The sequence below is a fragment of the Notolepis coatsorum genome, assembly GCF_963971535.1.
Source record: "Notolepis coatsorum genome assembly, chromosome: 11".
NCBI classification, from domain to species: domain Eukaryota; kingdom Metazoa; phylum Chordata; class Actinopteri; order Aulopiformes; family Paralepididae; genus Notolepis; species Notolepis coatsorum.
In genome coordinates, this window is record NC_140175.1 from 76,900,666 (window position 1) to 76,925,470 (window position 24,805).

Here is a 24,805-nt window from a genome sequence, read left to right on the forward strand (position 1 = left end):
CTGTGGTTCTGTCTGACTGTCTGTCTACCTGCCTGCCTGTCTGTCTGTCTGTCTGTCTGTCTGTCTGTCTGTCTGTCTGTCTGTCTGTCTGTCTGTCTGTCTGTCTGTCTGTCTGTCTGTCTGTCTGTCTGTCTGCATGTCTGTCTGAATCAGCCATAACTTATACAGTTATGGTCCGATTTGGATGAAACTTCGCACAAGGGTTGACAGCAGGCCAAGGGCCTGAATTAAAAAACAAACACAAAAGGCCACTTCTTTTCACCTGACAGCGAGGAGTTTCACTGGGAGAGCGTGGCGCACGCGGGGGTTCATGCTATCTCCCCCAGATCCCCTCCCTGCTGAACAAGCACCCTACCCCACCGGCTTCCCACCGGCTTCCCACCCGCGAGCAGTGGAAGGCGAGTACTTAGACCTCGACGCTACCCAGACGCCCCAACATTGCACTAACTTACTAACTTACCCGAGCCGGTTCTTGTGTGGTTCTAACTGTTGTGCTGACATCATCAGGTAAGTGCCAAGTTTCATGTTTATATACTTTACTCACTCAAGTGTGTGAATTGACCTGGATATGAATCGTCTGTAGAGCGAATATTTTTAATTCTTTTTTATCTACTTTTTCTCTTATTTTCTATTTTTCTCCCATCCCAATTTCGTATCGTCCAATTCTACCCTCCCCTGTCTCGAACGCTGTTAGACCATGCCTCCCACAGGCCGGCTGCAATGTGGACGAAGCCTTGTATCACGTGTCCCCTCCGGTACTCGAGGAGGCAGCTGTTGCATCTTTTCACCTGCACAGCGCGATCTCTCAGCGGCGAGGGTCTGCGTGGGAGGGACACGCCGCCCCCATTGCTTCCTGATTCTGCTGCGCAGGCGCACCAACCGACCTGTAGGAGTCGCTGTCCACAACGTCCAATCCCCACCCACCAGCTTCCCACCCCTAACACTGCTAATTGCGTTAGTATGAACGACCAGCCAAGCTGGTAGCAATGCCGAGAGCTGGGCTCGAACCCAGCCTCTCCTGCATTAGTGGCGAGCGCCTTTCCCACTGCGCCACTTAGCCGATGTAGAGCGAAATTATATAGTTTCTAAAGAGATAAGAAGGAGCATTTGATGCCATATATGATGACGCTGAAGGTTATCTTTGCTTAGAAGGGTTGGACACGATCGCATTTCAAAAGAGTTCATGAGTGAGTTTTCCATGAAAGCACATTTACGAGAGGAGAGAGGGGATTGTTGTGTTTTGTTTACAAAAAAAAATAGCAGTGGCCATATATCAGCAGCGGCATACCTCTGCTGCTATAGGTGCATGTAGGAGAAACACTGGTGTCTGTGTGTGTTCGCATGCTATCAACAGTTCAGTATAGATAATATGCCACAGGAGAATAGTTTGGCACCGTGTGTGTGTGTGTGTGTGTGTGTGTGTGTGTGTGTGTGTGTGTGTGTGTGTGTGTGTGTGTGTGTGTGTGTGTGTGTGTGTGTGTGTGTGTGTGTGTGCGTGCGTGCATGCGTGCGTGCGTGCGTGCGTGCGTGCGTGTGCGTGTGTGTGTTATTACCAGGTACAGAGATAATGTGTTAGGAGATGATAGTCTGGGAACAGATTCTAAACAGCCTCAGTAAAACTAGCCTCAGAGAAAGTAAAGCCTCCAGACAAGTGAAACAGGCCAGACAGGGGTTGACAGCAGGCCTCTCTGGGTCAATTCATTCCTCAGTGATTTATAATGTTTGGTGAAATAATAACTCCAGTTAGGGCGGTATGGCCAAAATATGATGGTATTTCCTTTTCCAGTACAAATTACAACGTGACTTTATATCTTATAATAAAAACGCACACTTTTTCAGCGAGCTAGAAAGCCGGAACTTGTCATCATTTGCACATCGAAAATTGCTTATAAACATATTCCTTACCTTAACCCTAACCTTAACCATCCCCACCGCGTGTAGCTTATTCCCAGCGGAAGAGTGCGTCGCGTTTCTCTGATTGCGCGAGAGAGCGGCAGTGCGGAAATAGGCTGCATCCTCCACGTCAAGAAAGACAGACAGGCATTCTCTGTGACAAACCCTAACCTTAACCAACTCCGAAATAATGCCTAACCTTAACCCTCCCTAACCTTAACTTAACCCTAACCTTAACCAACTCCGAAATAATGCCTAACCTTAACTTAACCCTAACCTTAACCAACTCCGAAAGAATGCCTAAACTTAACCAGCGGAAGAATGCACGTTTATAATGCACGTTTATAGCGAGAGATGAAAAAAAAAATTGAAGTGATTCGAACTTGTGACCAACCGCACCGCAGGCTCCACAGCACGGCGGCATACCAGTTGAGCTAAGCGTCGAATGAAAAACGTAGGGGATTACGGCTACATAATGCCGCAAGCTCTGCCGCTCCGCTCTGCGGCTGCCGCGCTGCCGCGGGGCGTGTCGCAGCCAATCAGGGAAAACGCGGAAGCACTCTGCAGCACTCTTCCGCTGGGAATAAAGAATAGGGATCCCCACCACCTATTCAAATAAATGTACAAAGGTCTCTCCCAGCCATGGGATCTAGACACTACCTGTTTCAGTTAGGGCTGGGCCATATGCCCAAAAAACTGAGTTTTGACAGTATGACGGTATAGTTTGCCACTACAAATTACAATGTGATGTTAGATCTTTTTCTTGGTCTTTAATACAGTTGTCATGGTCATACTTCATTCAAAATGGTTTATTGTCTTTTACGTTGTAATACTGCTACATGGTATCATTTTCCAATGAACAATATACAGTATGTATTTATTTTCTTAGCATAAATGTATATAGTATTATAAATCCATACCATGGATCCATGACGGACGGTATACCTTCATATTCGACTCCCAGTCCTAGTTTGAACAGAGAAGAAAATCCACTTCCTGGTTTAACTGAATTGAAAGGTATCCGATCCTGAATCTGTTGGATAGATACGGAGCACAAGATTTCATGAAGATATCTTGAACCATTAAACCCAGTCTTTCCGGATCCAGGTGGCGTGAGAAAGCCTCTGTTCACTACGACTATCTCTGTTGTTGTGGAAAGACGTCCACTAAGTAACATCAGGTCCAAAGAAAGCATTTAAATACAGAGTCTGGGTTCTGAACTGGGTTCTTTTTTAATGCTAATGGAATGTAATATAATGCAATTCTCTCCACATTACCTCAGACTCAGTGAGGTATGTAACAATAAAAAAGATTGTTACCATGACTACATGCAGAGAGGCATGACTAGTAGTCTGTCGTGACACGCTGTGAAGGGAACTCAATATTTAGATTCTTACATACATTTACATTCATTTAAACGTGGGAATGTGCAATTATGCTATATGTACGATAACAGTTCAGGTTTGGGCAGAAACATAGAATGGCTGTCAAGGTTTCAACAGCATGCGCGCAAATCAAAGTGTGAATGGTTATTATGTGACAGAATCGCTTGATAAGTGAGGGAACAAACTGTGGAAGAATGTGTGTGAGTCTGTAAGTCTGTGTCTGTGGCTGCTAGCCAAGTCCATTCCCAGAAACAAGCTTACACCGTCTGCCCGCTCCTTAAACACAGCTAGCAGACACACACACACACACACACTCTGCCCCCCCCCCCCCTTCCTCCTCTCTCCCTATCTCTCTCTCCCTCTCATTATACTGGGTGCTTGGTTGGGCCGAACACAGGTTTATCCTAAAATGATCGATGAATAAAGCCTGAAATGCCAACACTGTATTCCCAACACAAACAACACTCAGACATACACAGAGACAAGCAATCAGACACACACGCACGCGGCATGTGCACACACATGTGCACCTGCACGCACAGATGCACGCGCACACACGCACGCACGCACACACACACACACACACACACACACACACACACACACAAACATACACATACTAAGAGAGTAATTCCTCTGCTTCACAATGACCTTGCATAGCTCCACACCTGCTCCCAGCATCTGATAAAACTAAGCCAGTGCTTCTCTCCCCCTCTAGGCGTCGGCCTGCCTTACATGGTGCTGCTGGACAATCTCTTCTACAACAAAGCACAATGAATCCATGCAGATTCCACAGCAGAAGAAAACTCTGCTCTGTACTGAAAGCTCTTTTTATTACCACAACTGAGAACTAAACTTTACGTATCGTGTGATACCAGGTAAACGTTACATATCGGGTGATACCAGGTAAGCATTACCTATCGGGTGATACCAGGTAAACGTTACATATCGGGTGATACCAGGTAAACGTTACATATCGGGTGATACCAGGTAAACTTTACATATCAGGTGATACCAGGTAAACGTTACATATCAGGTGATACCAGGTAAACGTTACATATCAGGTGATACCAGGTAAACTTATGAGGTAGATACGAGGTAGCAATCTGATCATTACTTTTACTGTACATCATGGACTTAAGACCATTTGTTTGTAGTCATTGGACGAAAATTATTGATATATATGATATTTTTCTACATAGTCACTTTGCCTTGATCTCTGACATAGTCATCAGTAGGGGTACGTTTCAGTGTGTACCGTACCGTACCAAACGGCTGTGTAGTGTACCGAACGAATACAACAGTATTTTAACAACTAACAACGTTTTTTTCACAATCTAATATAATTATTATTATTTTTATTTTTTTTACAAGTCGATTATTCATTTCAATATAGAATATTCGTTGACAGCCCTACAAGTACAATTAGTTACTGCACACTACATCACCCCTGAGTGGAACATGGAAAGCCAAACTTTCCCCCACTGTACAGAAAACCTGTACCGAACCGTGACTTCAAAACCAAGGTACGTACCGTACCGTGGTTTTTGTGTACCGTTACACCCCTAGTCAGACTCATCAGTCACTTTGCCTTGATCTCTGACATAGTCATCACAGTCACTTTGTCTTGATCTCTGACATAGTCATCACAGTCACTTTGTCTTGATCTCTGACATAGCTCACATAGCTCTTGGTATCTAATTATAGTATTAGGGGAAAGTATCTCATAGCGATGCCCAGTCTTAGCCTGGTATTGGCCTGATATCAAGTACCAGTAATGGTATCAGTACATCCATAGAGATCAATACTGTCAACGCTGGCGTACAGGTTCAGGGGTTAGTAAACATTCACTTCTCAGTTCACCTTTTTTGCGACTGCACAATAAACATTTTGAATATACTGTATAATAACATTGTGACAGTGGCTCAGGAGGTAGAACGGTCGTCTAGTAATCAGAAGTACTTGAGCAAGCACCCCTAACTGCTCCCGATGAGCAAATTGGCACCTTGCATGGTTGCCTCTGCCGTCTGTGTGTGAGTGAATGTGAGGCATAAGTTGTAAAGCGCTATATAACGCAATCCATTCACCATTGCAGTAAGTTTCAATCTTAGCAGCAATACGCTTCATGCTGCTGAGCCAAACCGGAGCCAGCTGAACTGGTCTATAGAGGTTTTTGGCGTAGCACCATGTTAGCAGACAGGCCAGACACAAACAGGTTTACTGTCTGTATTCAGACAGTCCTTCCCACTGTTCCACTCTTGCCTGCCATGGCTAGTCTCCAACAGAAAAGACCCAAGAACTTGTGGGAACTACTGGTCTGGTCGGCCGTTTACTACAGCATGCAAGCAAAATGATACGTACTGCAGAAGGAATTTACCTGGTTCAGCATTATACAAGTGGCTGTGTTGTTGATATGGGTGCAGTGTGTGCGTGCATGTGCGTGTGTGTGTGTGACGTGTGTGTGTGACGTGTGTGTGTGTGTGTGTGTGTGTGTGTGTGTGTGTGTGTGTGTGTGTGTGTGTGTGTGTGTGTGTGTGTGTGTGTGTGCATGACATGTGCATGTTTATCTTTAGAAGTCCAAACTGATCATCTTCTGACGACCTGACCTTCACTTACATTCGCACCTCTGCCAGCAGAGACAAACAGACACCTCAAGCAGGTAACACGACCCAGGGCCACACACTCACAATCAGGGTGTAAACCTGGGGTTTTGTCAACATAGTGGCTAGTGGATTCTGAATTTAAAAGGATAGTTGCGATTTTGGGAATCTATAGCCCTACTTCTTACTCACCAGTGACCATGTCGATTGCTAGAATCCTTTCATAGCACAATCCATGCTGTTCCTCATACTAGCTCCGGCTAGTTAGCCACAAACCAATGCACAGTCAATAGGGTCAGGGCTCACAAGTGCATACAGTATATTTCAGTGAGTTTCAGTCAGACAGTGCAGATGGGAGCTTGAACCCATTGACTTTGCATTGGTTTGTGGCCAACTATCCGGAACTCGTATGAGGAACAGCTGAGGAAGGACTCTACCGATCATCATCATTGGTGAGTAAGATATAGGGCTAGGGCTAAGAAAGGAATTTAAATCTGAATTATCTCTTTAAATTCTGAGCAGCCAAAGTAGTTTTCAGAATACATTATTATGATTGAACACAGCTTGTCTAGAGGCTGAAGACTTAGTGGCAAGTAAAATTGACAGATGTACAAGTCATAACTTCCCTCAGCATGTGACTAGTGGCTGGTAAAAATGTCAAGCCCTGGTCAGATATATATCTTCTAGGCAGGGAATCAAAACAAAATTCCCTATTGCTATAATTCAACTGAACTTGTTCCAAGAAACTCAACACACGCTTAAAGGGGCACTTCACCAAAAAACTATGCAGATTTATTTTGCACATACTGTAATCTCACACACAACTCTAAACAGTTTTGCACACATTAATTTAGTAGGCAGTTATTGAGGGTAAATTAGATTGAATATGGCCACCAGTGATGTTATCAGGGACATTGAGTCCTTGTGTTGTGTTAATTACAGCACCATGGAGTTATGTTTAAGATGAGGCACTGGGTTAGGGCATTTTACAAGCTTGTAGCTTCAGCCCTAACCTTTTCGGCCAACTTGTAGATTTGTGTGTTGTTTTTTTGTACATGCTAAATGGCTCGAAATAAACTTAATTCATTCATGTAGCAATACCTTATATAGGGACTGCTACGTTATAATTTCATTGAGCTGTAATAAACACAACACAAGGACTCAATGTCCCTGATGACATCACTGGTGGCCATATTCAAACTAATTTACCCTCAATAACTGTCTACTAAATGAATGTGTGGAAAACAGTTTTTGGATGTGTGTGAGATTATGTGCAAAATAAATCAACATTGTTTTTTGGTGAAGTATCCCTTTAAAATACTTCTTAGGATTGGGGATTTTTTTTTTATTATTATTGATCTAGTCATTAAATCCATGGAATGTCACACAGGATCAAGGGCCTGCTCTACATCCCATTTCTCTAATATCAGTCTATCTCCCGGTACCATGTCAAGACATGTCTACCTTATTTAAGCTTTGTGTTCTCAAGATGTTTTTTTTTAGTACAGTACAATGTTGGCTACCTGCTGCATCCAGGCCCACTAGTATAGAACCCCAAGAGAACTGTAACCATTTAGATTTGACACGACGTAACGTCCCTGAACCCCGGCTGTAAGAGCGATTCCATAACAAAGGACAAATCTAGCAAGCGCCAGGGTTCATTAAAAAAGAAAAAAGAAACGTATTTACGCAGGCATTTATCTTCTCCTGTTTCGTAGAAGAATGAACAGGGCTGACTTAAGGGGGAACATTCCGGAGCAATCTATCTCCGACACACAAAGCCTAAAATAGAATCAGGGAGATATCTTAATTCGATTGCTCTTGATTTGGGGGTTATAAAAAGCACTGGCATGACTGCCGGCTCAGAGGTTAAACAGACCGCCCTGTGTGGAGAAACAGAAAAACAAACATCCGAGGCCGTTTGGCATTTCTTAAACATGAACACATGATTTCCATCATTCCATTCCATTCCATTCCATTCCATTCTAATCCACCAGCACCAGGTATGACATTTGAGAGAATACGTTTTCACGTCTGATGTGTGTACCGTTCAGATCAGATGTTTGGGTAAAAAAGAAAGTCCCTCACAAAGCCTACATGACTCGTATACGATCCAACGCATCGCGGCACACCTCCGTGTTTTCCATACATTTATTTGACGCTGTCCACCGCAATATCAGACACGTCCACCACAAATAGATTCCCACATCCCACCATGATGTAACACATTAAAAGTGGTTACTAGTCATTCTGCTAGTCGACTCCATGTCCGCAATGTGTTTTGACCTATAGTTCTACGTACAGGACTGTGAATTCACAAGCTTGCATTACAAGCGGCTCCACGCAGGATTGAACTCCTAGCCTCATCAGTACTACGGCACAAGTGCTCTAAAACGCCACAGAGCACGCCTGGTTCTCCACTGATTGATGGTCAATACCCACACCGCGACACACATACAGTTTGGCCTGTAACGGTATCGAGTGGGACAAATTAAACGCAAAGCTTGCCAGAGCGGGAACGGGCCACACAATGGTCTTTCAGTCAAGGCTACTTCATCACAAGAAGTGCGGTTACTCCACTACAAATGGATAATACATCACAGGCCTGCAGTCTATATTAGATTTATTTTTACTGCGGTGGCGTAGCCTACATCAATTGACGTTTCTGTAAACGTGCCAGTTTGAGACAGCCTGCTTGCGTTAAACTGCGGCACCTGGTTCGAGTTTTGCTTGTGATATATAGAATACTCTATTCAAACAAATCGTATATAAAAAAAGTATGTTTTTAAACTTTTTATATTGTTCCTGAAAGTATACCATAGTATACTATATTATACCACATTATACCCTAGTATATCATATTATACCATATTATACCATATTATACCATAGTATACCACAGTATACCATATCATACCATAGTATACCATAGTGTATAGCATACTATATCATACCATGGTATACCATAGCATACCATTATACCATAGTATACTAGGGGTGGGGGGGAAATCGATACGTAGTAGTATCGCGATACTTTGTGTGGCGATACTGTATCGATACAGGGACGCCAAGTATCGATATTTAATTATTCATAAACAAAATTTGTATAAGGAAGTTGCATTGTTCATTTCAATACCTGTAATAGTACAGTAGTCCACACACACACACACATGTGCATTCAGTTAAGTTGGAATATGACTGTAATACAAACAGTTCAGTTTGTCAGGTGTACATGCAACACAGATTACATGTTTACATCTGTCTGCTTGAGAAAATATCATGTTCTGCAATAAAAATGATTGAAGTGAGATGAACAGACTGAACTTTATTTTATTAGATAAAACATGTTGACAAAGTTTTACTTTGCAGTTGAAAAAAGGTAATAAATCGCAATATATCGCAATATTAATATCGCAATACTCAGCATATCGCAATACTATCGTATCGTGACTCAAGTATTGTGATAGTATCGTATCGTGGGGCCTCTGGTGATTCCCACCCCATAGCATGGTATACCAAATTATACCACAGTATACCATATTATATCATTATAGCATATTAGAGAAAACTGTCAATATGCAGTAACAGTGAAATAACATGGATTAGAGACTGAGGACACAAAACAAGTATTGAAATGATATTGTTTCAACACAATCAACAGTGTGAAGAGCTGTGTGGGTGAGAGGCATACAGATCTACAGATGCCTGCAACCCAGTTCCTAAGCAACATTCCTGTGTGTCCCTATCTATTGCTTTCTCTTTCTCCATCTGTATCTCTCTCTCGACCAACGCCTACGACTGGCTATGTCGCTCCATAAATGCATTTTACTCCCTAACGCATCTACTGATCAACTGTTAGCGATGTTAGCTTATGGTCGTGGTGAATATAGAGACAGTGTTCTGTTTTGACACGATCAAAGCCTTGATATGATCCTGGTAAAGGGGATTTGGAGGCCCTCTTGTTCAGACACTAAAAAGGGAGTGGCTTCAGCCCAATCCTCCCCCACCACCATCACCTCACCCTGGGATTATATGCTCATGGACTCCCCCACATACTCAGGTTGTGATATCAGACAAATATGATCTCAGATCCATATGGGGGGAGGGAGTAGCCCCTTACGTGACTGCGATGTGCAAGCCAGGGGCTGGATTTTTAATACACAGTCACTCTCAGCTATGTTGCTACCAGGCTCGTTTGGAGCACCAAGCACTGCTTCCCAGCTCGGGGTGTGTCAAAAATATATCAGATATGAATTTCAAAAGTACCCACAGCGTACAATATGGGTTTCACACAGCGAGGCGCTGGGGTCTGGAAGCTCGGAGTTGCTAATAAACAGTTTAAATCATTGTTACAAAACGAGTGGTACGCCGTGTATTTCCGCCGTTGGTGTCACAGCGCATGCGCACCAGGCAGCCAAATACAGAAATACACGGATCGCTCTGTGATGCCGCGTTCACGTTACGTGGGAAGAAGCGGAAGAACCAGCTTCCGACTGGGAAAAACCATTCACGTCAGCCTCCTAGTGGTAATTCCTACTAGGACATATGGGATTTTTTTATAGACCCCGATATCTCCCACTTCGCGTCATGAATTGCGGAAGTATGGATGTGGGCGTTTCATCGAATCAACGCATGAAGGCTTCCTAGTTGTAGCAACGAGATGTCCTCTGGTTCTTCCGCTTATTCCCACGTAACGTGAACGCGGCATCACAGAGCGATCCGTGTATTTCCGTATTTGGCTGCCTGGTGCGCATGCGCTGTGACACCAACGGCGGAAATACACGGCTCGCTCTGAGTACCACTCGTTTTGTAACAATGATTTAAACTGTTTATTAGCAACTCCGAGCTCCCAGACCCCAGCGCCTCGCTGTGTGAGACCCATATTGTACGCTGGGTACTTTTGAAATTCATATCTGATATATTTTTGACACACCCCGAGCTGGGAAGCAGTGCTTGGTGCTCCAAACGAGCCTGGTAGCAACATAGCTGAGAGTGACTGTGTATTAAAAAGTCAGCCCCTGGCTTGCACATCGCAGTCACGTAAGGGGCTAGGGAGGGAGCTACTCAAGTGAAAGCTTGTGTGGAAAGCAATGGATGGATGGCGATATTGTCTGTCTGTCCCCTGCATAAACTGTGTATCTCCAAACCAACTTCCTGGTAGATTTCTCCAGCATCACCCCATGTTGTCTTGTGTTGTTCTCTACATGTGCTATGCTTCTATGCCGATACCAGTATTGGTATGGGATGTGTATCCCTAGTTCTGGGATACCAATGATCATCCTATAAACTTCCTTGCACATGTGTCTAAACAGATTTGGAAGCAATAGGCAACCCTGACAGCATCCCTCTCTACTCATGGCTCTGGTAAACAATGGTTTGAAAGGTGCAGGTAAGCCTGGTAAAATGATGGGGTGAAAAGTACACTAGACGATTTGGTTATTGGAGAGGACACATTTTTAGCATCTGGTTTTTCCTTGCTGATTGCTGTGTACCAGTTCCCTTAACCATGTATTTGTTGGTTGGATTGGAGTCACTGAGAAGAGGTATGTTGCCCCAGCAGGATGTTGAACTGAAATGTTAACTGTCCAATTAGAGGAAATTGTAGTTGTTCTGGCACTCGATAATTACAGTATCAAACAAGTAAGTAAGTAAGTAAGTAAGTAAGTAAGTAAGTAAGTAAGTAAGTAAGTAAGTAAGTAAGTAAGTAAGTAAGTAAGTAAGTAAGTAAGTAAGTAAGTAAGTAAGTAAGTAAGTAAGTAAGTAAGTAAGTAAGTAAGAAACAAAGAAACAAAGAAACAAAGAAACAAAGAAAACAATAGCCAACCTTGCAAATAGCGAACTTTAAATATTTAACCTACAAACATAAAACTGTTCACAGTATTGATATAACTAATGAGTTACTGAAAAGGGAATCATCTTTTGTGCATAGATCACTAGATTGAACAATTTCTTAACACATTAATTGCCAAAAACTAGTTAACTCGTTATTGCCCGCCATGCGAATAACTCGTTTTTATGATCGTTATTTCTTTTATCCGCTATATCTATTCTTATTACATGGCGTTTTAACATTTGCGAAAATGCTTGATTGTGATTGGTCAATAGCGCTCGGTTGCCCATAGCAGCGGTCAGTTATTTTTTGATAACTGACTGCTGTCAGGGGCAACCGAGCAATAATGACCGCTGTTCGCAGCCGGAGCAATCAAGCATTTAGATCGCAGTCATGAAAGCTGCTCAGCATATGCACAGCTGCACTCATCAGTGCAAGCTGCCGGCGATGACAGCGCGGAGCCACAGAACAGAACAACTGCGTCTGCATTTGATCTCGTCTTGTCGATGGTGTAAAATGAATTAGGTATATTGTTAGTAAATTAGCCATGTAATAAGCGGGATAATGTATAGCTATACTCTGTCATTGTCATACATTATCCCTTACATAATTCATGGCTGCAGCCTCTGCAGAACCTGGTCAACACCGCCCTCTACTGCCTTGCGGAGCTATTGCACTTCAACCGCTATGAGGGCCATTTCATGTATGCACGAGGAGACATAATAATGATAATCTAGCGTTGATTTCAGGATGATTAGATAATCAGCAGAAAAATGACAACGTGATAACTGGATTACACTAAAATGCCTTTTTCTCGTCCTTCATGGGATTTACTCAGAATCACCCAAACCATACTCATATTCAAAACAGTATAAAATGGAAATGTACGGATGAAAAAACGATCTGTTGACCAGAAGCAACTCACTTCAGTCGACGGCGTTATTAGATCCATAGCTATAATATAAAATATAGTTTTAGGACTCGCAAGTTTGGCATTCTAAAACTATATCCATTGAATAAAGACCTGGCGCTGAAGGGGGATCAGCGCCCCCTGCTGCTGGCGGTCAATGTGTTAATGCGAGTTTCACAAAACTTTTCCTGGCCAATAACAAGATCAGAGATGAAAGTGGTAAAATGGCCAATAGCAAACTTTACATATTTAACTTACAATAACAATAACAATAACTTGTTAGAACAAGTTTACTTAACCCTTAGAATCCGCAGCGGATTCATTATAGAGTTTTGTATATATATAATGCATACAAAGCTTGTCAATAGAGCTAGAATCCCTTGACATCATGATGTAATTTAGGGAGAAGAAGAACACCACCAATGTGATTGGATTGCTTCTATTATCATCCTCTGGGTGCACAACCACCACCATAGACCTTCTTTACAGCGGAAATGTTGACGTGTCATTGCAGGGTAAACACAGGTGCAACTAATAAGATGAATTATTGGTTCCATTCCATGTATGTGTGCCAGTGCCAGGACACTGGTGTTGTCCATGCTGGCTCACACTGGAATGCCTCTGGCACACCTGCACGGAACCCTGATATTATTAGTTACACCTATGTTTACCCTTTTGTAATTGAGTATCAATCAAGTAAGTGTCAAGTTTTACACTGCACTCCTGCAGTATTGCTAGACTTGCTAGTAAATCTAATAGAAAATCTATACAATACATCCCCAATTGCATCATGAGTGTGACAATATTATAAGCAACAACATTAGACTGACCACACAGGATATAATGTTTGCCCCATCGTGTAGAAATCTAGATTGCTACATCACAGACTGGGGGTTAGAATCCTAGCCATTGTTAACCATCCGTGCCAAAAAAAAAGAAAAAACCTCAACTCTGTTCTAACATGCTTTAAGGACGAGTGAGGAAATGTGTCATTGTGTGGAGCACACTCTGTCTCAACAACAGAGCATCGTGGCAACCTTCAACCTGACCCACTTAACCTATCTCTCTGTTACTCTCCCTCCCTCTATCCCAACCAAGTATCCTGTTTAGCCTTCGGACAGCATTCTTCATTCCATCCACCATACACACACACTCTTCTCTTCCTCTCTAGGGCACAGCCTCTGTCTCTCAACATATTAACCGACACCCTGTATCCTGTCCCACCATGCCCTCTGTCTGAAACAAGCATCTCGTTTAGCCACTCCCCTCTCTTCATGGCACACTCTTCTCCTCTGGGCCCAGTCTCAGCAGAGCATGCATGGCACACTCTTCTCCTCTGGGCCCAGTCTCAGCAGAGCATGCATGGCACACTCTTCTCCTCTGGGCCCAGTCTCAGCAGAGCATGCATGGCACACTCTTCTCCTCTGGGCCCAGTCTCAGCAGAGCATGCATGGCACACTCTTCTCCTCTGGGCCCAGTCTCAGCAGAGCATGCATGGCACACTCTTCTCCTCTGGGCCCAGTCTCAGCAGAGCATGCATGGCATCACACTTCACCTATAGCCACAACATATTCTGTATCGCTTACTCCATTCTGAGCCAAGTACCCGATCTAAACCAGCGAGCTTCACTCCATCCACTGCACCACACTACACACTCTTCCTCTCAGCCCCGCAGGGAGAAACCCATTGGTGTCACTGCACCACTGTAACCCACATGGACCCCCCCCCCCCCCCCCCAAGGGAAACCAAACATCTACAATAGTTTTCTGTCTATTGTTTATTACAGGTTCAAAACTGTCGGGTATTGAACTGTGTGTGTATCGAGCAGAAGAGACTGTCATGAGCAGGAGACTACTGTCTGATATGGCTTGCCTTAAAATGTGCATTGTGGTGCAGGCAGAAGAGGAGACTGTCATGTTTTGAACTATGGATACCGAACAAAGGTTTGGGACGGTCATTCAGAACAGTTTTACCATTGTACGACTTTGAACTGTTGAACAGTAATCCAGAACTATTGTATAGCACTGTAAAATATATATATTTTTTTTATCTATAATATTCTACAATTGTATTGCACTGCACTATTGCACTATTTTACTCTGTCTATTTTATCTTGCTCCTTTTATTATTGTCTATTTAAAACTGAATCAAACCATAAACTAGGTGGCCTGTTGGGATGTAAGATCCTAATGTGAAAAACTGTGATTGTATATGTCTGCACTTTATGTGCTCATTTTATGCCTGTCTTTTTTCTGTTGTGAAGCACTTTGAGCTGCAGTTTCTGTATGAAAGGTGCTATACAAATAAAGTTTATTATTACTGGTCATTCGAAAGGGGAATCTCCCTCCCCCTAGCCAAGGAAGATATTAGGCTTATTAGGCCTCAGCCATGGCCTGCTACATGGTCTGCATGGCCTGGGTTAGGGTTATGGTTATGGTTAGTTTAAGGTGACAGTGTGGTTAAGGTTATGGTTATGGTTCGTTTAAGGTAACAGTGTGGTTAAGGTTAGGGTTAGGGTTTGGGCGAGGCTATCAGAAAAGCAAACTTGAGGTAAAAGCACTTGACTCCCATGTGAGTGCCCTGGATTTGTTTCCCAGCAGGGAAGCTCAAACGTTTCAATTTGTTGTATATTATGTAATATATGTACTTATTTGTAATACATACACATTGCATGTTTTCGTAAACGTCAATATAATTATTACTTATGGCTATAACATAACGTACAAACCTTTTTCCTGTGGTCGATTTTAATCGGGCTGCTACACATACAGACTGTCTTTTCTGCAGGTGACAATATTTCGTACCCACCGCAGCCCTCCACCACTAGGGATGGGCATCTGAAGGCATATCAATATTAAAATATTCTATAAAAAAAAAACGACAAAAAAGAACAACCCCCCAAAATAGGTTTTTAAAGTATGCAATGTACTTATAATGTAGCCTGAAGGTAGGGTTGGGTACCGTTCACATTTGAATCGATACCGGTACCTGTGAATCGATACCGGTACCCAACGGTACTTTTTTCTGTACTTTAGTCTCTAAAAATCGTATCTACCTACTGTACCACACTTGCGACCATTTTCGGCTTGCCATTGCCCCGACTGCGTTGTTGTTGTTAAATCAAGTAAAATCCTAGGTAAGTTTGTATTGTGCGTGTGAACGTCGACGTGGACATGCGGCACACTTCATAGGTTTCGTTTCGCGGTAAACGAAACGTTGACGTCATCGTTATTTTTTTTTACCGAAATGTGGCACCGGTGGATCTCACATTAATCGGTACTCGGTAGTGCCGACGTGATTCAGTCGATACCCTTAAAAGTACCGGATTCGGTCCCCATCCCTACCTCAAGGCCTTCTATGATCCTCTCCTTCACTAAACAAATTATCATAATTGCGACTGTGTGTACAGATGTATGTATCACTATGTTTTTTTAGCCTAAGTATGTTATGGTATTAACTCAATGGGTGCCAATAACGAGTATACTCGTTATTACCCGCCAAGCGTTGAGTGCCAATAACGGGTATACTCATTTTTAGATCCTTTTATATTTTTCCTTTGATCCCTGTTCTATACGGTCAGCCGGAGCCCTCTAGGTGTCCCTGGTTCATCTGCCTACGTTGAAATTGCAATGATGATCGAATCTCACTAGGTGGCAGTATCGCCTCCCTTTTGAACTGGAATGGCTTGTGCATACACCTTTTTTTTCTTTTTTTGCTTTGCAAGGGCTCCTCCTCCTCGGAGACAGAGAGACACAGCGATCGCCTCGAGATTTTGTTGCCTGAAGCCTATTTCCCATATACACAAGTATAGACATATACACAGGTAATCGTGATGGCGATGCGATTACTGGGAATTATTCTTTTTGGAATACCTTCTGGCTAAGGTAAGGTATATCCTGTCTATTTTACCAAACCTGAAACATGTTTTTGTAACGACCACAATGTCGTGTTTTACCGGATGTAAAACATGCTCAACAAACACGATCGCAGTTTCTAGTTGAAACGACCCCCCCTTGATGATTTTTTGAAGGCACATATGTACATGGTATATACCTTTGATTTGGGAGTATTTGGGGTTTCAGGCGATCAACCAGAACGATTTGGGCTTATTGCATATAACGCGTCATATCTCGCGATCTATGGAAAAAGACTGAATTATTTTGGAAAGGGGCGATGTTTAGTGTGTAGTAGGGATGCCCCGATCACGTTTTTTGCCACCGATACCGATCACCGATCGTCGTGAGCCATATCGGCCGATACCGATCCGATACCGATAGTTTTTGATTAAAAAGAAATAAAAAATTATTTTATATAAAAAGTTTTTTTTTTTTTTTTTTTTTTTTTTTAATAAAATATATATATTATATAATTAGACTTGTACTTGTATTATCTGCGAGACATCGCCACCACGCAACAAGCTCCACTGTCTGTGTGTACTCTAGTAGCCTCCAGCTACGGCCAGGATTCTCCGGAGCTGCACCTGGACCTATACTCGAGTAGCCTCGAGCAGAGCTACGGCCAGGATTCTCCGGCGCTGCACCTGGACCCTATTGGCATAACGTTACTTAACTGTGCTCAGCAAGCCCTCAGCTCGAATACGCATCGAATCAGTGTTATAAGACATTGATATCAGGAGCTATCTGTAGCTACTGCTAGCCGGATATATAACGTTAATACAACGCCTCAGTGAATTATTTAGTTCAATGGGACATTTCGTTTTGAACGGTGAACTAACTTGCGCTAACGTGAGCTAACAGGTAGCATACACGTCTCTACTAGACTTTGTGGAGCGTTTGTTGATGTCAGGAGCTATCGGTAGCTGGCCGACTAGATGTTATAAGACATTGATAAGACATTGATATAAGACATTGATATCAGGAGCTATCTGTAGCTACTGCTAGCCGGCTAGATGACGTTAAGACAACTATTTAGTTCAATCGGACATTTCGTTTTGAACGGTGAACTAACGTCAGCTAACGCAAGCTAACGGAGATATCAACATGGACCACTAGACTTCTGGGGCATTTGTTGATATCCGGAGCTATCAGTAGCTAGCCGGCTAAATACCGTTAGACAATGCCTACTAAAAGTGAATAGTTGACTGGGTAATTTTGTTTAAACAGTAACGATAGCTAGGTAGCTAACGTTAGCTCAGGTCGAATGCACTATCTAGACTCAGCAGAGGAGGTCCGCCTCCTCTGTGTTTACAAACTCTACACGGGTACGGGCGGGGCTAGGGAGGAGGAGCAGTTTGCAGGTCCTGTGCGTCTGAGACAAGCGAGTGAGATATCCACTTGATCAGTTTCCGCGATCGGCGAATATGACTAATTATCGGAATTCCCCGATCGCATATTTATACTGATTATCGGCCGATAACGATCGGTGGCCGATCGATCGGGGCATCCCTAGACTGTGTAGCATGTGTAGCGTGGGGGGGGGGGGGGGGGGGTTGCTCGTAAGCTCAACTGTTGTTGTTGTTTTTTAGCTCTCCTGCAAATTGTTATTCTTTTAAATCACTTTATTAAATGTATTGTTTAATTTATAATCTAAACTAAACTAGGACTCCCACTAGTCAAATAAATGAGGAAGCTAAATCCAATTTGTTCCAACTTATTGAAATCAGTAGGCTGAACAGTGCAGTCAACACAAACAAAAACCATCAGCTATAGTCGAACACCTATACGTAATTCAGAAAGTCAGATATTGGAATAGCCGTGCCCATCCCGAGCCTCTACCACCACAAACAGTCTGAGTAGCTGTGGGAAAACACTGCAGTCCGCCTCAACAGAGCAGCACAGAACCCGTCCCACCAACCAGGCATCTCACTCGGGCCCCAGGAACGACACGCCACACTCCCTTCCTCTCCGGCAGCACACTCTCTCCATCTCCTGACAATTACCCCCATTTAGCCTGCTCCCCCGCCAAGCGTCTTCCTCTCCGGCACAGGCTACGTCTCATTATGGTCACTGTGACAACTGATGAGTCAGACTCCGAGTGCCCCGAGGCGGCGCCCCGCTTCCTGTGGAGGGAATCTCACTACAGTAACCGTCTGCCTGACCGCCCTGACTATGACTGACTGACTGACGTGGAAAAGTCCCTCCCAGTTGAGTGATTCACTGAATGGGACAGAGTTCTTGTCTGGAAAAGTCCAGACTCAGACTAAGTAAGGAACTGAAAAGGGCTCTCCCAACCCGAGTCAGATGATTCACTCAAAACTCTCCCAGTCGCCTCCCCAATGACTCAACACGTGTAAGGTGTGAGTAAATGTGTGTGTGTGTCTGTGCACGAGCGTTTTCCGACTAAGTATAGATGGTTTCACTGGAATAAATTGTTTTGCTATAGGGAACAACTTGTACCAGTGTTTATATCTTGTCAGTTACTGATATTAGAAAACACAGCAACAGGAAGTGAACTTGGGTCCATTCAGAATGTTCATATTTAAAGTTCAAGTTGAAACCGTCCATCAGAGCAAACACTATACAGAGACCACCCTCCTCCCTCCAGCCACACACACCACATCCACCACCATGGCAGACCCCTCCACTATAAAGGAGAGAAGAGGAGACGACAGGAGAGGGGAGGGGAGGGGAAGAGAGGGGGTCTTACGTCAGTCTTCCTAAACTTGGCTTTGAGGCTCTTCATGATCAGTCTGGTCCATGCAGTCTCTCACACAGTAGAGCCTAAGAAACAAACAATAAACAACAACACCATTAGCAACGGGATCAGGATAAGAAAGGGAGGAGAGAAGGAAGGATGGAAGGAAGGAATTAATGGGAGTTATGCATAATTTTTTTGAAAAAGTCCATTATTGACAGTTGGTAAAAGCCCCATCCCAATAATGTCATTGCCCCATTACAAATGTGTAATTAGAAACGTTCCTAAATATATCTCACTTAAGTCCTAAGTGGTAGGCTGCAGCTATTAATAGCAAGTCTCTACATTCTATATAGTTAACAGACTAGAGTGACTATGTTTTCCACAAATGAACTGTGATATTTACAAAATACGGGCTATGGAAAAGCCACATATAAAATATGTTCTTAGTATTTTAGAAAAGTTTATAAATTATATTTGATAGGCTAACCAAGTCAAAATGAGATTCAGTTGTGCAGCAGAGAAATTGAAATCATGCTCATTGAAACAGAAAGGTGAAGGGACCCACCAGATCTCGGATCCCCTTATATATATTTTTGTTTAAGAGTTATGGGCACAACTCAAGGGCTCTTCTTGTCTTTGTTATGAGTAAGATGGGTATACACTAGGTTAGTATCCTAATTCATGTTCTTCCTGGGCGATTTATTTGTATCAACTGAGGACAGCAAGTGTATACTGAAACACTTTAACTACATCTGCTACAGTGTGGTAATAATACATTCAAGAACTGAGATATGTTCTAATAGCCCAGGCTACCCATTGAAAACCTTAAGAAAACGGTACATCTAGGCTACAAAGTTGACAGTATTCTACAATGGAACAGAAGTTGAACAGTAGTCGCCGCTTTGTCTGCTTTATTTATTCATATCGGGACATGTTTTGGGAAGAAGAGAGCCAAGTGCCCATACAGCTTAGAGACACCATTCATATAAACAATGGGAGCGTTTATCTAATTAAGCAGTGCGTGTATTTGCATCCTCTCTCCTGGGAACCACAGCAGCCACGGCTATCTCTCTGTTTGAAAACATCAATAAAGAGAGAAGTTGCACATCGGGGGCCACAAAGTAGCGACACACTAATAATACAGACAGAAAACACACATACACGACGCGCGCGCACACACACCCACATGCACACTCCTCAGATTTGAGTTAACGTCACTGAATGAAACGCGCCGCAAAGCTTTTGTTTTCAGCTCTTGGTTGAGTCTTGCATGATGCGAACACTCGGAAACTTCACCAATAATAACACACTTGTGATTCTCATTGTTATAGTCACTCATCATCAACGTTATGATATAATAAATGTTGTGCACTTACCCTGTTCCAAAGTTGGACTCGCCGATGAGGAATAATAATACTAATAGCCAGAGAGAGATGGATACAAAAAACCCGACTTGGCAAAATAGCTTTACTACTAAAAGCCGGTAAAACAACTCTGTAAATGTATAATAGCCTTTATAATAATCCTACGAGGTACACTCGAACAGAAAAAGGCACAGACGAGGACAAAACAGCGCGCCTGTAGCCCGGCTACACACTGACCCGGGTCGGCCTGATACATTAAAAGTTGTGCTATTCAAGGGCTCTTGTCTTTCGCTCGGGAGCTCTCTCTCTCTCTCTCTCTCTCTCTCTCTATCTTCTCTCTCTCTCTCTCTCATCTCTCTCTCTCTCTCTCCTCTCTCTCTCTCTCTCTCTCTCTCTCTCTCCTCTCTCTCTCTCTCCTCTCTCTCTCTCTCTCTCTCTCTCTCTCTCTCTCTTCTCTCTCTCTCTCTCTCTCTCTCTCTCTCTCTCTCTCTCTCTCTCTCTCTCTCTCTCTCTCTCTCTCTCTCTCTTCCTCTCTCTCTCTCTCTCTCAATGATTGTTCCTCCGGTTTAGGGTGGTGACGTCATGCGCCTCCAATGCCCCCGTGACCGTGGTGGGTTTTCTCTCCCCCCCCCCCTCTCCAATAGTATGCAGCTGCAGAGCGGCGCTCTCTGGACCAACAGGCTGGCTGTTGAGCGGCTGGCTCTGCAGCTGCGTACTATTTCTCAGGGCCGCTCAGCAGCGCCACCCACCCAATGGCTGAATTGGAGTATTGCACTGTGCGGGCCATTCAGAGAGAAGCATCCATCTGCAGAACGTCAGCGCAGCAGTCTCAGTCCCCGCGCTGTCAGGCCCCGCGCTGTCAGGCCCCTCAGGAATTTGGGTCACGAGACCGTCACAGGCCCGCTCAGCAGCGCCACCCACCCAATGGCTTAATTGCCAATGGCTGAATTGGAGTATTGCACTGTGCGGGCAGTGCGTTTATTTAAACTTTATTTAACAGATTGCAGAATGGGTACAGTACAGTACAGCTCAATACACACAATTGTTAAGATATTCCTTTATTGATCCCCTTGGGGAAATTCAGGCATCATAGCAGCATGGGGGGGGAGGGGGGAGGGGTACAGGTAGTAAAACAACACAGTATACAGGTAGTAAAAGACAACACAGGCAGTGTAAACAATTGATCAATATGGTCAATATAATTTACTATCTGACTAGCTGAGGAATATTCACATTATTCACAGTGTCACATAAGGTGCAGTATGCATGAGGTAGTGTTATAATTTACTATCTACTGAGTATACATTAATCAAAGTACCAGGGTAGTCTACTTTGTCCCCCTTGGGTTCCTATAAGTCCCAGGTCAATGTCTGGTAGCAGTCGCTGTCGCTGCCCCCTGTTGTGGGGCCTGGAGGCTGCTAGTCGCTGCCCACTGTTGTGGAGCCTGATGGCCGCTGGTATGAAGGACTGTCCGAGGCGGTTAGTTGAGTGTCGGGGGGGGATGAGTCTGTGGCTGAACGAGCTTCTCATCTTGACTAGCTCGTCGTAGAGGGGGTGGTAGGGGTTCTCCATGATGGCATCCAGCTTCCTTATCATCCCCCTCTCTACCATCACCTCAAGTCTAGGTAGCTCGACTCCCACCACGGAGCTAGCCTTCCTCACCAGCTTGTTGAGCTTGTTGGTGTCCCTTGAGTTGATGTAGCCTCCCCAGCATGCCACAGCATAGAAGAGGATGCTGGCCACAACAGACTGGTAAAAAGACTGCAGCAGTTTGTTGCACACATTGAAGGACCTGAGTCTCCTCAGGAAGAACAGCCTGCTCTGTCCCTTCCTGTAGGGGGATGCAGACCACAGAAAGACTTTCGTCTTGTTTACATCAGGGTCCCCCATTTTCAATTCATAATGACATTTATGACATACTCAATGCAGTACTGTTACATTTGTGACATACAGTAAATATATACAAGGGGGAGGGAACTGTACATTTATGATGAATTGAAAATGGGGGACCCTGATGTAAACAAGACGGAAGTCTTTCTCTGGTCTGCATCCCCTTAACAATAGACCTGTCGCTAAACCACGCCCCAAATAGAATTTGTCCAATCATATCACAGCGAAAATCCTCGCTGGCAGAAAAGTCGGACAACAACAGAAAAGCTGCATCAAACCAAACGTCTGTGATCGAAACCACTGTGAAGAGTTCAGTTTATTATCTATACCTAATATCTGATGGTGAAACGCTGTGCGTGGGGTACCTGTAATTCGGACACCAGGTACCCTGAAAGACTGGATGGAGGAGTATATTTCATACCTTTTCCGCAGCCCAAAAGAAAACTTGACAAATGCAAGCGGTGGATTCTGCTGTGTCATCGACCACATACACAACTGAATGTGAAGACCATTACCAAGGACACATATGTTTGCTCAAAGGTAAGGTCAATTCATAAAGACATAATATTTGACGGCATGTATTAGAAACGTAGACCAAACTATTAGTTTGCTAACGTTTTACTTTGACTGCCAACTAGCTAGCATATATCCAGCCCAGCTAGCTAACGTTAGCTGCCAACTTGCTGTCTACTTTCGTCCTCGCTAGTTAGCTGGTGTTTTTAGCTAACTTTTGCTAACTGTCTTTTCACCCCAAAGCACTTCAGAGATGAGAAGCCAACTCTGGAAAATCCAGCTCTCGTGTCTGCTCCGAAAAGACACAGACCCTCACCCAAAAAAAGGTAACGTTACCGCAAGCCAGGTGCATAACAGTGGAAATGATGACCAACAAGGACAGTTATAGTTATAGATTTAATGTAGTGACCACCATTGATAGTATAAAGAACTGGCTAACAGACAACAGGTTGTCACTGCATCTAGGCAACAAGACAGAATCCATATTAATGGGTTAAAAAATAAGGCTAAGCAGGGAGGACAAACTTGTTATAACCACCGGAGGAACCTCTGGTGAACCTCTGGTGAACGATGAGTAATGTCTCTATGCACTTTTTGATGAAAATAATTGTTTTTAATGCACCAATGAGCATGAATGATGCTTTTTTTATTAAAAAAAATACTGAAACATGAATACTACATGCACTTTAGATTATGCACTAAGAATGCTCGATGCACTTCAGATGCCATAGTGCCACTTGAAACCAGTAACAACAGGGACAACGATGTAAATAAGTCCTGGACTTTTCGTTTTATCCCTGACAAGGAAAATACAAATGTTGATCTGTCAAAGTTGTTATGTTTGTTGTCAATAAAATCCACTTTGAGCTGCATTTTATGTATGAAAGATGCTCCATAAATGAACTATTATTATTATCTGTCTATGCTTAGCTAATACTCAGCTTTTTGTGTTTTTTTCACAGAATGAGGAGTGCTGGAGATGTTACTGCACTCACAGAGACGACACAGGTCAACCCAAGACAGGACATGAGTGACAATGAAAGAGGTCTGATTTATGTTTTTGGACTAAAGTGAGCATCATGGAATGTGTGCAGCTTTGCAATCATGTCATTGATGAACTTAATATCTCTGAACTCTCTCAATATATATATCTCTTCTTGTAAAAAAAAGTAGCTGCTTGGCCTTTGACTCATTGGCAGAGCCATAGGTTGTTGCAGTAGCAGTGAAGGGCTTGGGGTAATATGTGGACTGTATGAAGGCATCTGAAATTTTCTTTCTCTTTAGTATCTTGCCAAATTCTGATGCAGTCAGCCTGCCCTCTCGCTCCTTGTGCCACAGTGGACATGCAGCCTGTCCTGTCGTTTGCAGTAGTTGTCTTGCTTCCTCCAGATCAAAGCTCTGGATGTGCTGTGGTGTTGGTATGGCTATGTCTGGAGAGGATACAGGCAGGGATGTTGTTGGGTTGGTCTGTGGGAGCTGCAACAGTGGGAGCTGCAGCGAGAGAAAAAATTAGAAACATCAAGGAGTAATTTGTCTCCTCTTATCCCTCTCTCCTCTCATTTCTTTCTCCCCTCATTCACCTCTCCCCCTCATCCCTCTCTCCTCATTCACCTCTCCCCCTCATCCCTCTCCCCTTATCCATCACCCCTCTCTCCTCCCCTCTTACTCCTCTCTCTTCTCTAAGAAGGTCAGGGTGTGGAGGAGCCTCCAGATGAGGAGCGCCGGCCTGTGGAGCAGCCTCCCCCAATGGAAGGTGGACAAGAGGAGCGAGATGAAAGATTGAGAAATCAACAAGCACAAATCGAATCACTGACGAGTATAAA

The 24,805-nt window shown here is 43.6% G+C and overlaps 1 protein-coding gene across 2 annotated transcripts in view; it reads right to left on the reverse strand.

Moving 5' to 3' along the window:
- Positions 1 to 20,885, reverse strand: part of rai14 (retinoic acid induced 14) — a 110,897-nt gene extending 90,012 nt beyond the window's left edge. For both annotated transcript variants that reach the window (XM_084325198.1, XM_084325199.1), the window contains exons 1-2: positions 20,592 to 20,885; positions 19,225 to 19,298 (exon numbers count right to left, since the gene is read on the reverse strand). In XM_084325198.1, coding sequence (XP_084181324.1) covers positions 19,225 to 19,260 — 36 coding nt within the window. In that variant the 5' untranslated portion in view covers positions 19,261 to 19,298; positions 20,592 to 20,885. The remainder of the gene's footprint in view (positions 1 to 19,224; positions 19,299 to 20,591) is intronic.
- Positions 20,886 to 24,805: the final 3,920 nt, after the last annotated feature.